Below are 15345 nucleotides of genomic sequence, written 5' to 3'. Positions count from 1 at the left end.
TATCGCACAATGTACTCCTTAACTAATTATGGGCAAGGAATAGCAGGTGGGAAAGCTACTGCATCTATCAGGCCACTACTTATAATTTCTAGACCAAAAGAACCATCAATACCTTTAAACATCCTTTCCTTCTAGGCTTCCAAATTCTCCCCTTTCAGATCTGTGTCACTGACAATGGGTTTTGTGCAAGCAAGACTAAAAATATTTCTGAAAAGATGCAAAGTGGACTTCATAATTTATAACCAACAACCCTTATCTCTCACAAGCAATTTTATTACGAGAGAGAAAAACAACTAAAAATCACTGAAGAAGATAGGAAACAAAACTCACCTTCATTACTGAAACCAATCGAATGACTACCAGCAGAAAAACCTTCGAACAGACACTCCGCAGCAATGAAGAACATGTTTCAAAAAGAAATCACTTCATACCTTATAACAAATGAAGCGCCAAAATCTCATTTAGTGCATTAATTTTGGTCGTTGACTCAAATGAGATGAGCATTGGAATTTGACATCACGCATGTGTATTGAATGCATGATAACACTCGTCGATGTAACTACCAATTCCCAAAAATGATTACTTGCCTTCAAAATTTGGCTAGTTGACGTCACCCGAGATTTGGCCAGATCTTCATCACACTTAGCAATACATGCACCATCGCATCATTTAGTCTTTTCTATGGGACCCACCTGATTTGAACATTCATGAACCATTTGAGCTGACTTCATGAGGGTTCAGGTAGTTCAAAGCATATGCTACGCCAAAGAGATTTTCCTTTGGAAAAGATTAACTTTGTTTATTGCCGCTAGTCCTTTGAACTTCATCAAACATTTTTAACATCACTGAACTATTTGAACTAGGTTAAAATGGTTCACAGTCTGGAGAAAGAGATTATGAAACATCATCTGCGACTGTGAAATAGAGCTTCTACAAAACACTTGATGTGAACGTTAGCCTAAAAATGTCTTAGACACAACTTAGAACCTGCAGGTACCTAAATGAACACTATGAACTCTTTTCAGGATGGTTCGAGGGGTTCATGAGGTTCAAACAAACCACTGAAGAGTAATGCCAAGGATTTAGAAATGATTTACAAGAGGATTAGGGATTGAACCAATGAACTTTTAACAAGATTTCAGAAAAAGAGGGAGAAAAGGACTCAACTAAAATTTTTTTAAGGCTCTTTTTATGAGGGATGAATGACAAGATAACATTGGCTCTAATTGGGGATTGCATTTTGTGAAAAGTGCAAAGAACTCTAAATCTCTGGTTCGCACAACAGAATAGAAAGGGGATGAAAGGGCACACACCAAAAAGACAAAAACAAACAACTAATCTACTATGTACAGGAACTCTTGATCATAGATTTCAAAGTTTATAGAGCTTCAGGTCTTGCCCATTATAGGTATAGGGCATAACTGTTCCATCAGGATAATTCAATCTGAATGCATTCAGTCCCACCACTTCATGGATCTTGAATGGACCTCTCCACAATGAATCAAATTTTCCATGGGCACTCTTTGGTTCTCTTCTCTTGTCCCACAATAGTACTTCATCCCCTTTGAGGAACCCCCTTGGTCAAGCCTTCATATCAAATATTTTCTTCACCCTATTCTGATGTTTAGTAATTCTATCCACTATCATCTCCCTTTCCTCTTCCAAGTTTGTCAAATACATGACTCTCTTTTCTAGAGCATTTTGGAAGGAGTCCTCAATTACAGTTTGAAGCTTTGTTGCTACCAATTCTGAAGGTAAAGAAATCCTTGCACCAATCCCATACACCAATTCATAGGTTGCCATTACAATTTCTCTTTTAGGGGTAATTCTATCTGCCCATAAGGCTTCATATAACTTTTTATGCCAGTTCTGGGTGTTATCATCAACTAACTTCTTCATGATTTCTACCAAGTTCTTGTTACTCGATTCTGCCAACCCATTACCTTGTGAGAAGTAATCAGAGGAGTGTGAAAGAGTAATTTGATGTTCAAAATAGAACATGGTCAATTTTTCTGAAGATAAATATGATGCATTATCAATGATAATCTTCTGAGGAACTCCAAAATGGACTAAAATGCAATCTTTGAGAAAATTACATACTACCTCTGAGTTTACCTTCTTAGCGGGGATAGCCTCCACCCACTTAGTAAAATGATCTGTTGCTGTCAGAATTTACATATGGCCAGCACTGGAATGGGGATTTATTGGCCAACGAAATCAATACCCCATTGTTTGAAAGGTTCATCCACTACCATAGGTTTTAAAGGTAGAGCTACCAACTGTGGTTTTCTAGAAAAGAGTTGACATTTTTCACATCCCTTAACATAGGTATATGCATTACGGAACATACCAAGCCAATAAAAATAATTTCTTAAAATCTTAAAAGTGGTTACTAAGGATGAGAAATATCCACTGTAGGCTTCATCATGATAAACATTTAGAAGCTTCCATTGTTGTGGCTTATCTACACATCTCAAATAGGTACCATCCAAGCCTTTTTTATACAAAACATCTTTCCAGATAACATACTTAGCTGCTTTTAATTTGAGATTCCTTTGTTCTTTAGTTGACAAATGACTCAGGCAAATACCATAGGTCAAGTAATAAGCTACGTCAAGAAACCATGTATCTTGCAACCCAACAAATAGAGTCAATAGTAGCTCTTCATCTGTTTCCACCTTATTCTCTACTATCAACTTGCATAAACCCTATCCTTTAACCATCTTTGTAGGATGAATATCTAGATCATATTTCTAAATTTTGGTTACCCATGTTGCTCTTTTGTTGAGCCCAACTTCTTGCTGAGTCAAAAAACTTTTCACTGTAGAATTCAGAACAAACACCACAGAGTGAGAATGTAGAATATAAAATCTGAATTGTTTTACAACTTTAACCATGGCAAAGGCTTGTTTTTATGAGAGAGAATAATTAAGCTCATGTTTCTTAAGAGGGACACTCATGAATGCTATGGGTGCTTCAGTCCTAGATTCATCTACCTATAATAATATTCCTGACATTGTATGTTCTGAGGCATAACAACATATGATAAAATCCTTTTTAAAATATGGGTTGATGAGGGTTGGTGCATTGGCAACTGAACTTTTAATCTTTTCAAAAGATTCTTTGGCTTCATTAGTCCATTTAAAAGGTTACCTCTCACTCAACAAGCTAATGATATGCTTAGTAGTTTTTGCAAATTTAGGTACAAACCTTCTTAGGAAATTTACCTGACTGAAAAATGACCTTACTCCAATCCGATTTGAAGGTAGGTTGAGGTGTTGGATTGCATTGACTCTTTTAGGATCAATCGTGATGCCTTCCTTTGAAACAATGTGCCCCAATAGTTTGCCTTCAGTTACATAGAGCAATGATTTTTTTGGATTCAAGGAGATAATATGTTCTTGACAATATTGTAGAACTTCCCTCAGATCTTTGAGATGATTCTTCCTTTCTTTAGAGAACACGGTCAAATCATCTAGGTAAATTACAAAAATCCTATCACAAAAATTCCTAAAAGAAGAATCCATGGCCCTTTGAAAAGTTGCTCCGGCATTAATCAAACCAAAAGGCATACTATTATATGCAAACGTTCCCCAAGGGGTGATAAATGTTGTCATATGTTGTTCATTTTCTGCAACACTAATTTGATTATAGCCTAAAAAGCCATCTAACATTGACATCATTTCTGATCCAGCTATTGTCTTCAAAATATGGTCCATATCAGGTAAAGCATAATTATCCATAAGACTTTCCTGGTTTAGATTGCGAAAATCTACAGAAATCCAGATTTCCCCATTTTTATTCCTTAAAGGTACTATATTGGCTACCCATGTGGAGTGATGGATTGGGTATATAATTCTAGCTTTTAGCATTTTATCTACCTCTTTGAAAATTGCTTCTGCCACCATGGGATTGAAATTTCTCATTTTTTGTCTAAAAGGAGAAACACCATGCTTCAACGGAATTTGATGTTGAAACTGACCATTCCTAAATTCCTTCAAATCGTCATAACACCAAGCAAACATGTCAATGTATTTTTTCAATAAAACAATGAGCGTTCACTTCTCCACAGAAGAACTACATTTTTCGATTGTTACCATTCTAGGATTAGATTCATCACCAAGATTGATCTTTTTGCAACCCACCTTACTGTCATCATTAGGAATTTTCTTACCGATGAACACATAATTATGGGTGAAAAACCTCTCTAGAGTCACCAAACCTTTCAGGATTTTGTTTCCCTTAAGCTGAATGAAATTCTTATCAGAATCAATACCAGGATCTGGACAAAATTCTTTACAAATATCCTCAGAACCCTCAAAATATGATTGGACAAAGGAACGAGCACTGAGGACTCTGAGGTAGGATCTCCTTTTACATGTTTGACCAACTTGTCTAATTCCCCCGGGTTCAATTTCAAATATTCGGCAGTGGAAATTTGAACAGTTGAAGATTTGTAAAATTCAATTATGTCAAAAGAGGGAGAGGGAGAAGAATTGTTTTTACTTTCAGTATTTCTTTGCAAAATCTTAACTTCAAGAGTTTTTGTATGAAAGGAAGAATCATTACTTGCGGGACCCATACCCTTGAAATTAGTTCCGATAGAGTTTGCAATAGGAGCAAGTTGGGAGGTTCATTGAATCCTTGTAAGGATTGCACATGCAGGGTCTTCAAGAGTTACCAAAATATTACCACCTCTTTCTGAATCTGATTTGTATTCAAGGTAAAATGATCCAGAGTCACCAGGTACTTCTTGAATCTTCTCTGCTTCAGTGAAATCCTCGAGTTCATCCTTTGTGCTTCCCATTTGGACATGCCTTATCATGTCAGGACAAGAAATCCCATCATGATCTGAAGTAAGGTGAAAAGAGAACATGGCACCTTTATCAAGAGGACCTTCTATTTGCAATCTTTGCGGGGCAATGCGGAGTTGCAAAGTTCACCCATAATTGTGCTAGTTAGGTTGTTTCCTACTTATATCTTGATAGGGTTGTGGGTAAGAACCTCCAGTTTTTGAAATTTACTTCTTCAAGGAATTAATATCATTGACTAATCTTTGGACAACTGGATCATTCAAAGAAGTGGAAGCTTGAGATTGACCTTGAGGGATTTGCACATCTTTTCTCCACTTCCCTGCTGTTATTAAATCATCTTCAATCTCTATAGCTTGGTTATGTGCAGTATCAAGATTAGCTGGCCTATTTCTTCTGAGATGGAAACCAACATCAAGAGGCATAGAGTTGATAAAGAAATATTGTTGGTTATCAGCAGTTGGTCTTTTAGCAAGAGGAATTTTATGAATAATTTTATTATACCTAGCCACATAATCTCTCATTGGCTCATGAATCTCTTTCTTCATTTGTGTGAGCTAAGCCAAAAGTGAGTGCTCATCATCAGTGCTCTTGAATAGTTTCTTGAAAGTAGTTTTCATTGTTAGCCAATTAATTATAGATCCTTCCTGTAGATGACTAAACCAATCTATTGCTCCCTCAGTAAGAGTTTGAGCAAAAAGCCTAACAGCCACATCTTCATGTTGTACTGCCAGTATCCCAGCCGCTACATTAAAGGAGTTCAAATGTTCTTCAACTAAGATTTTCTCGTCTCCATTTAACTTAGGTAAAACATCCCTAGCTCCTTTCGGGAGAGTATTATGAGCACCGAGAGCAAGAGGCCCGATTGCAGTGCCCCGTGGTTGAGCCATGATTGAAACAGGGAAAATAGTTACAAGAGGAGGAGCTTGCATTCCAGAAAGTGTTAATGCTTGCCAATTGCTAGAAGAGAGAGGTACTTTGGGAGTAGTTTTAGTAGGGGAAGAATGTCTAATTTTAGCCTTCCTCTTGGGAGTGAAATTGGTAGAGAGTGATATTCTTGCAGTTCTTTGAAAAAGTTATCAAAAACTCCTTCTCTCCTTTGTGATCTGGTATAAGGATGAGAATCCATTGTTATTTCTTCTAGGGCCTCTGAAAAACTCGATCAACCACAACAACTTATTGGGCTATGGGAATCTTCTCAACTATTCACCTATTTCTTCTTCTCTTTCCAATACCAGGCGATCTTGTTGATACTGTTGGTTATGAGTTCTAAATTTCCAAGCAACAATGTTAATGTTAGCAATAATATATTCTTAGGTGTCTTTAAAATGTAAGCTAGGTTGAAGTATGTGTTGTCCAGGAATTCTATTAGCAGGTAAAAGCATGACTTACTCAATTTTAACAAATATATAACATACTGATCTATTGAATGTTCACCATCCCCAGCAGAGTCACCAAAAATCTATTAGTGAACATATTTTGTCTTTCTTTTAATTGAATTAATTCAAAGCTCTGTTACCCACTTTGAAAAACAAAAGTTCAACTAAAGAGTTGGGTAAGTGTGACATACATCACTTCCCTCTAAATTTTAGATAGGTACGACACCCTCCATTAGTTATTCAGAGAATAATCTAACTAAATAAAACTAATATGTTTTTAACCTGAAAGAACGTAAGTCTACCTACTTCATTCTTAGATGAGAGGTCAGTAATATGCAAATATTTCAGAAAAAACTTTCTTCAAGATGCTTCACCACAAAAATCAGAAGTAATCAAAGCAAAGTTCAATAACACTGATTTCAACGCTTCATAAAAATAAACAAGAGAAACAAAGTCTCTTTTCAACCTGTTGTTCACCAAAAGTGATAACCCAAGAACACCTACAATTGATCTATGAAGTAGCCAATTCAATCTATGAAGAACCTCAGGGCTTGGACAACATAACATAGGACCCTAATTGATCCTCCTCCACTTTAGGTTCTTCTAGACCTAGGGGGGGACACCCTTTGATGCTTTGAATACAACAATTACAAACACATAACTACATCAACACTAAGTAGATAGATCATTTCACAAGCTCACCAAATCTAGAAACACACTACAGATTGGCTAGATCTGTATAAATCATAAATGAAAACAGAGCTTGGAATGAGAAGAACACACCCCTAAACATAAAGGGAAATAGATTTGTCTTTAATTTTGAATTAATCTGAAACTATCCCCAAATCTGCAAGACCAGTGCCTTGTTCATTGGGCAACAGAGTCACACACAGAGCTACAAAATTCCAATCACAGCTGCAAATTTGTTTTCCTTACAAAATATCCTTGCACTAATACCGTATACTAATGCATTACTCAATCCATTCACAAAATTATCAGATCTGGGACACATTCCATTGTTTATGACTGATTATAGAATTTAAACTCTTCACTGAAGAATGCCTACAAACAATCATACAATCTCCTTGAGATGACAAATTATAAGCCTCCTTGAGGATTCAATTCATAACAATTAAATACACACACAGAGACAATATCATGGGAAATTTACTCATGCCTAACACAAGTGAGACCTGCAACTAGAAAACAATCTATCATCCTACAATGTAGCCTCTATACCCTGAACAAATCCATAGAACTTTACAAGTTTGGGTCAATAAATTCAGAAATGGAAGCCATGAAAATTGGAGCACTTCTCCAAATTTCTGGAACCCTTACAAATGAGAAGAATTGAGAATAAGAAGAGGAGGGAAAGATCAGATCTGCAATTGAAATTGCCAAGTGTCCATTTTCTCTAACTGAAATTATTTACCTTCTTCTTTCCCATGGAAAATTCTCTCTACATATTCCATATGTGTTAAAATTAACTAATTGATCGGATTCCTCACTCCGAGAGCTTTCTGCAAACATATAATACTTGCCAGTTTGACCAAAAATGGAGCCCTGGGCGAATTAATCCTTCCAATGTGCACATCATTTAAATTTTTCATTTTTAATATAGTTTAAACTATATCATTAATCTGCATTTAACTTTGATTTTTGGCTCCTTTTGTGCCTTGACGCCTTGCCACGTGGCGGCCTCTGATTAGTCGATGGGGTCTACTAGGCGCCACCTGGGATGACACCTCATCACTCCGCCACATGTTCACTTGTTTGTCATCCATGTCATCGCCACATCATCACCACTGGGCGCCACATCATTGCCATTGGATAGGACCTGCGAGCTGTCATTCCACCTGGACTCGCCACCTGGCTTTCACCATTTCACAATGGCTAACGGGCGAGCAACTTCGGGCTCCAAAATCATGCGCTTTGTCGGATCCTCTACAACCTGCTCACTAGTTAAGCCGGCCCTTCTCTGCAAAATTTCACCCAGTCTGCCTCAGGAAGCATGCCTATGTGGGGTCCACCTATCTTCGCTCATTCAGCCTCCTCGGTTGCCTTGGGATCCATGCCCACGTGCGTGGGGTCTGCCTTGGGCACCCATGAGCACCATCCGTCAAAAGCCCTGAGGCTTTGACATTATAGATGGGTAAGGTTTTTCTTATAAACATTAAAAACTATCACTTCCCAGCGAATGTGGGATTAAAGTGTTTGTCTAGAAACTGCATTTTGAAGCTTTCCTCCTGGGTTTTAATGGAGATTTTCTGCAATTTCTTGGAAGTTCATTTGATTTAACCTTCCCTTTTAACGCCACGAAGGAAGAATTGGGCAAAGGTTGTGGATTTAATACTTTACATTTGCCATTTGCATTAGTTGGAAAGTTTATACTATTGTTTATACTAACCTTACCATACACACAGAGGGGTTGAACCTGAAAACTTCTACGCCCCCTTCTCCATACCACGTGAAGCCTTGGAGGAAGATGGGAGGGCACGTGAGGAGAAAGAGGATGCTGCATTTTCTGAAAACCATGCTCCATACATTCTTTCCAACCCATGCAGATGGGGAGCTGAGTAATGTTTGCATTGGCTATGGGGGGTTCTGAAGCCTTCAACACCGTCTCCACGCTCAACTCCACACACCACACAGGGGTTAGTGGATTTGTTTTTTGAAAATCAAAATGGCATTTAAATCTGCCACGTTGTATAGATAACCTTTCAAAATTTTCTACCCTTCCTCATCACTCCACCACGTTTAGTTCCGTTGGTTCAATATTCTCATGTGGATTGCCTTGCTCACGAGCTAATCCCATCTGTGTGTGGTGTGGATTCGGTCACCTCTTTTCTTTATTCATGTGCGTTATCGAAAACCATTTTTGCGCATCACTACATAATGTAAGGGGCACCAGTTCAATTTCATTTGTCCTTTCACACGCATGCAAGATTGGATGGAAAGTTTCCTTTAAATCAACATAATCTCCTCAAGCTCCATATCCATCCACACCACGTGATCTACCATGCTCCTCCTCCAATATCCACATGCCATTGGAGGTCTTTTGCATACCATGTGAACTGCACATAGGGGAGGGTTATGGCTTTATACCAGCCAATTGCATTTACTTGAATGTTTATAAAATAAAATACCCACTCCACACTCGACGTCTCGACGTTTTTACCTCTGCAAACTCACCATAGACGTGGAGGGAGATCTCTAGTTGGCAATAACTTGTCTTGCCTGGTCGAGCACACCAAAATCCAACCATTTTGGAACCATAACATTAGTTGTTTCAATAAGTATGAATGGTATTCTAGAGACTCCACTTTGTGTCCTATGTGTCACTCTATATGATGGCATGAAATAAAAAGAAGAGGTTACCTCAGTTATGCAAATTCTGGTACTTAGGCATACATAAAATTCCCAATTTTCTCATCAAAGGCATACCATCATCGTCTTCTCTTTACAATGATTAGACTAACAAAAATCTAGTCTACAACTTTCTCTAGCATCATCATTTGTCAAAAGGGAGATTGCATACCATGAAAACTGAACAATTCGCCACAAAAATTAGTGCACAAGCATGAGCCAGGTCGGGCCCCAAAGTGGGTCCGACTAAAAAAATTTTTGTTTTCATACAACTGGCCTCTAAAGTGACTCATGGACCTCAAACACACCTCTCGAAATGATCGACATCATTTTCGGATCATCAGACTGAATTTTGCAACCTCCAAATGATTACGCCACATTTTCGCATTTAATCATGAAGACGTATTTTTCAAGTCGATCAAATCACATTTCTGGAGCACGTCATTTGACAAGCGTGTACTCTGATATACAAGCATGAACACTGCCAAATAGTTTTTCAAGACGAGTCATGAGCAAAGAGATACTAATTGGCGAAAATGGGCAATTGGCTTTGTCAACACTGCGGACCTGATGAAGTCAATGTTCAAGCAACACATGATCCCTTTCTCAAAAATGCCAAAGGACCTCCGTAGGCCCTAAAATTTGAAACACAAGTCCCCTGAAGTACATATTAAAACTTGGAAATCTCAGTTCGATCAATAGCCTGACTGGATGTAAATGGCGCACTCATAAAAATGGCTACATTAACTAATATAACACTGAAAGTGCAGAAGACTGAAAATGATTGCTAAATGAACCCTTTTGAAAAATGATCAAACGGATTAGCAGAGGCTTGAAATATGAAACATAGCCCATCATTTATACCAGAATTAACCCAGAAGAAACATCTTGGCATGACACCCACTGAGGCAACTTTTAAACTTATGCGAAACAGGGCTCCGACTAGCTATCGAAATAGGGACTTGCCAAAACATGCAAATTACAAACGGATTGATATTCAAAAACTGAGCAAATGGATTCATTAAGACTTGAAACTTTGCAGGATAACTCACATTTATGCATATACTCCAATCCACTTTGAATTTATTCATGATGATCAATAGGGCAAAAGATATAATCACTCAAAATAGGCTACTCCATAAGATCTGCATTTGTGCCTAAAATGCACTTTCAACTCACCCCTCAAACTGGGTACCTCATAAACTTATCCAAGTTGAATTCTGAAAGTTGTACATCACTAAATAGGCCAAATGAAAGGTGTATGACATGTCTCTCGAGCCTTACCCTCTGAAAATCAACTGGCTCCATTTACCCCCTCTCAAACTAGGTCATTCAAACTGCCTCATTTAGGTGCCTTTCTGACATATAGAGCAAAATTTTGAAATGGGCCTATAAACTTTGACTCAAATTTTAAATAGTCCCAACAGTGGCTCTGACTAGGGATGGCTGATTGCAAGATCAACACAAGAACATAGAATCAATGGTTAAGCCAACCACCCAAAAATGGATCATTACTCATCTCTTTTCAAAAACAGGGCATCCTTATTCTACCCAAACAACAGGGCACTTTATTGAAAACCACACAACCAAAGCAAAGCAACTATACAAAATATACAAACATACTGACAATTGATTACAAACTGCTCAATGAATCTTAGCATTTACCTCTGTCAAAAATCTGATTCTCGTCACTTGATACCATGATCCAAACAAAGGCACTTTTCAATAACAACTGAGCATAACTTTTATAATCCACCTCTTTTGTCTCATCACTGTAACAGCTGGTGTGCATACCTCTTGTTTGATTTTGAACTTTGTAATCACACACTACTTCAACACAAGTAAAAACATGATACAATTCACCATAGAGGCTTTCCCACAAGATACCATACATTTCACTATCCCAATCAATTCTACCATTTGCAAAGACATCATCATGCTGAACTTCAAAAATAAAACATTCATTTTCAACATTGTAGTTCTTATCAGCACATGCCTTATTATCACTTAAATCAATAGAATGAGGGACACTACTAACCAACTGATGCAAACAAGGAACATAAATGCTACAACCCGGATGTGACACTTCACTATGCTGATCACACCTCATAGTATCCTTGCTTATCAAACTGAAAACCTCTGCATTCTCAACATCCCATTCATGGAAAAGAATGCATACCTCTAGGTGAAGCAAATCCTCAACTAACTCTTTCTCTTTCAGGCTTACATCTACCCGAAACACTTCCATTTGTGGTCTGAAAAAGTCATCACATAACCCATGCCTCTTGTCTTCATCATGAAGTAAATTCTTACAACCCATGTTACTACTGTTCGGAACTTTATCAGCATTACAAACTTGTTCAACACAAGGGGAAACTTCATCATTCTCATCAATGAAATCAACACCATGGATATTTGTATCAAAAGCAAAGAACTCCAAATCCGGTTCAAGCATACTATCAACATTCACATCCTCATCATGGTACTTGAAATTTTGAAAGCATTCAAACACGGGTTTACTTAAATCTGAAAATAAAACATTATCAGCACTGTCACATACATTGTTATCTTCAAAAACACTTTCATTTTTAGATTCATAACTGAGGTACATAACTTGGTCTTCTATTATATCATCTTCACAAGATGAATAATAAGAATTCTCATAACCATTATCAGCTGCATAACTGCCATTCATTTGCTGATCAAAAGAAAGTGAAACAGTTGTGCCAAGATCATTCTCATTCTGAAATTGATCTTCATTGTTCATTTGCATACCTTCAAGGTGCTGGGAATAGAACTCATTGTCCTCATAATCAGAAACACCACTCCATTCTAAAACACATTCATCACTAGGTATACTTGCACTGAACACATCATCAACATCATTCACAATTTCATTTTCAGATTTATCAAACTTAACCAAAATCTGATTTTCATCATATTGCACAACTTCACTTACATAATCAACAACATTTGGTGATCCTTCAGTATTTGGTATTTGAACATCAAATACATCAGCAACATTTAAAGATAGATGGTCATCATTACCATAATTTTCATTATTGTTAACTTTAGGAGATGCATGATTAACTTGATAGTTTGCAATCACATAGTCAGCATAACCGACATACAAATCAAATGGTACATATCCCTTGTATATATCAATCTCCGTATCAGCATTATCACAACATTGCACACTAATCATTCCATCATTATTGTGAGAGGCAACCGACATTAACAATAGAGGATCTTGACTCTCATTCAAATTTGAAGCACATGCATCAACAAAACCATTCGGAATTGCAGAGCTTGATGCACCTAGACAAGGAATGATTGGTTGAGCTTCACATGGTATTTCACCATTGAAGGTGCTTTGATAAGAAACTACAGCAGACACAAATCTCTTGGCTATCCCAAATTTCAAATTATTTTCAATGTCTCTAGCTGTGTTAAAAGCTTCATACAAAGTCTTAGGTTCTTTGTTTCTCAATAGGAAATCCATCTTCTTACCAAAAGCACTCATATAGATATCCAGACATACCATATCATCAAACTTATACTTTCTAGAAATTTTAGTCAATGCTTGTGAAAATCTAATGTTAAATGTTGGTACCAATTCATCTTCCTTGATTTGTATATAAGTGAATTCTTTCAACAAGTCATAATCACTCACCTTCTCATCGAATTGATCCATGAAATCTGAAATCAATTCTTCCCATGAGGTAATAGAATTCACTGGCAAAAAAGAAAACCAATCTCTTGCATCTTCTTTCAATGACTGAACAAACAATTTCATGCATATATCTTCCTGACAAATTTCAAATTCTCCTATCAAATCTGAAACTCTTTTCACATGCTGACATGTTGATTCTGATTTCTTCCCACTGAAAATTGGCAAATACTTTCTGATTTTTGTGGGTATGGGATTTGGGTAACCCGGAATACCTTCAAAGTTTAGAGCAGCATAATACTTCATACTGAAACTCTTCCTATTACATGGTTGGGACATTTCACTAGGCATGGCTCTATGTGGAAATACACAAAGCTGAAAAACTTCACTGCTCATTTTTTCCTACTTGACAAATGATTATACAATCTTGGATAAAAAACCTCAAGCACATATCCTTATTCAAATCTATTCATTAACATTGCTTGACATAAGGTTCTTCCACATTTGCATACTATGGAGGATAACATACACTGAATATTTCAGCAGCATAGATATGCAAATTAATTTTTTATGATTCCTCTTTCCCTCTAGACTAGTGTTGTTCACTAAATGGGAAAACAACATTACACATTCAAAATTTCAGAAGAGATGTCTTGCATTTAAAACCTCTGAAAATACCTGGAGATTTGCAGTTGTAAGACTTGTAGATCTAGAGATTTACTTCACTTTTAGCACGGTCTTTTACATCAGAGTCGCCACCTCTTGCACAGAGGATATTTTGAATAGCAGGATACCATTCAACACTTAATTAATTCTTTGTTTACTTCTTCAATCTCACTGCAACAAACACTCTTCTAGGCCACAAACACATAGATTTGGGAATAATCAACACCACATCTATGTATATCTTTCTGCACTTTATACCAAACTTTTATGATGAAGAACTCATGTGTAGATCTATATTAGCAATGATAACCCATATCTCTGCACTTATATAAAAACCATAAAAACCTTATGCAATACTAATTGCACATACATTCAGCACTGATATAAACCATAGAGCCGCCACCCAAATAAGGAATTGGGGAAAAGTTTGCATATAGCTGCAAGGACTTGCTCACAACTCAACAACATGAATTTACTATTACTCCTTCATAATATATGACATGAGAAAACATATCATTTTCCAGATCCAGAATACTAAACACTCTCTTCACCATAAAATCAATTTACACTCTGTTCATACACAATGGACTGACTAACTGGATGAAATTAGGCAATTTCTATTCATCTTCCCTAGCAAAGTCGCCACTTTTGTTGTTCACCAAAAGTGATAACCCAAGAACACCTGCAATTGATCTATGAAGTAGCCAATTAAATCTATGAAGAACCTCAGGGCTTGGACAACATAACATAGGACCCTAATTGATCCTCTTGCACTTTAGGTTCTGCTAGACCTAGGGGGGGACACCCTTTGATGCTTTGAATACAACAATTACAAACACATAACTGCATCAACACTAAGTAGATAGATCATTTCACAAGCTCACCAAATCTAGAAACACACTACAGATTGGCTAGATCTGTATAAATCATAAATGAAAATAGAGCTTGGAATGAGAAGAACACACCCCTAAACATAAAGGGAAATAGATTTGTCTTTAATTTGAATTAATCTGAAACTATCCCCAAATCTACAAGACCAGTGACATGTTCATTGGGCAACAGAGTCACACACAGAACTACAAAATGCCAATCACAGCTGCAAATTTGTTCTCCTTACAAAATATCCCTACACTAATACCTTATACTAATGCATTACTCAATCCATTCACAAAATTATCAGATCTGGGACACATTCCATTATTTATGACTGATTATATAATTTAAACTCTTCACTGAAGAATGCCTACAAACAATCATACAATCTCCTTGAGATGACAAATTATAAGCCTCCTTGAGGATTCAATTCATAACAATGAAATACATACATAGAGACAATATCGTGGGAAATTTACTCATGCCTGACACAAGTAAGACCTACAACTAGAAAACAATTTGTTATCCTGCAATGTAGCCTCTATACCCTGAACAGATCCATAGAACTTTACAAGTTTGG

General features: G+C 37.0%; 1 protein-coding gene across 1 annotated transcript; it reads right to left on the bottom strand.

Moving 5' to 3' along the window:
* Nucleotides 1-1581: 1581 nt before the first annotated feature.
* LOC131875096 (uncharacterized) lies at nucleotides 1582-4807 on the bottom strand. Its single transcript, XM_059219117.1, has 2 exons — nucleotides 4693-4807; nucleotides 1582-2162 (listed from the first exon to the last, which is right to left on the bottom strand). Exons 1-2 carry the CDS (start codon nucleotides 4805-4807, stop codon nucleotides 1582-1584), a joined length of 696 nt encoding a protein of 231 aa, XP_059075100.1.
* Between the last annotated feature and the right edge of the window lie 10538 nt (nucleotides 4808-15345).

Source organism: Cryptomeria japonica, chromosome 4 (genome assembly GCF_030272615.1).
Source record: "Cryptomeria japonica chromosome 4, Sugi_1.0, whole genome shotgun sequence".
Taxonomy (NCBI): domain Eukaryota; kingdom Viridiplantae; phylum Streptophyta; class Pinopsida; order Cupressales; family Cupressaceae; genus Cryptomeria; species Cryptomeria japonica.
This window is presented reverse-complemented; position numbering and strand designations above follow the sequence as displayed.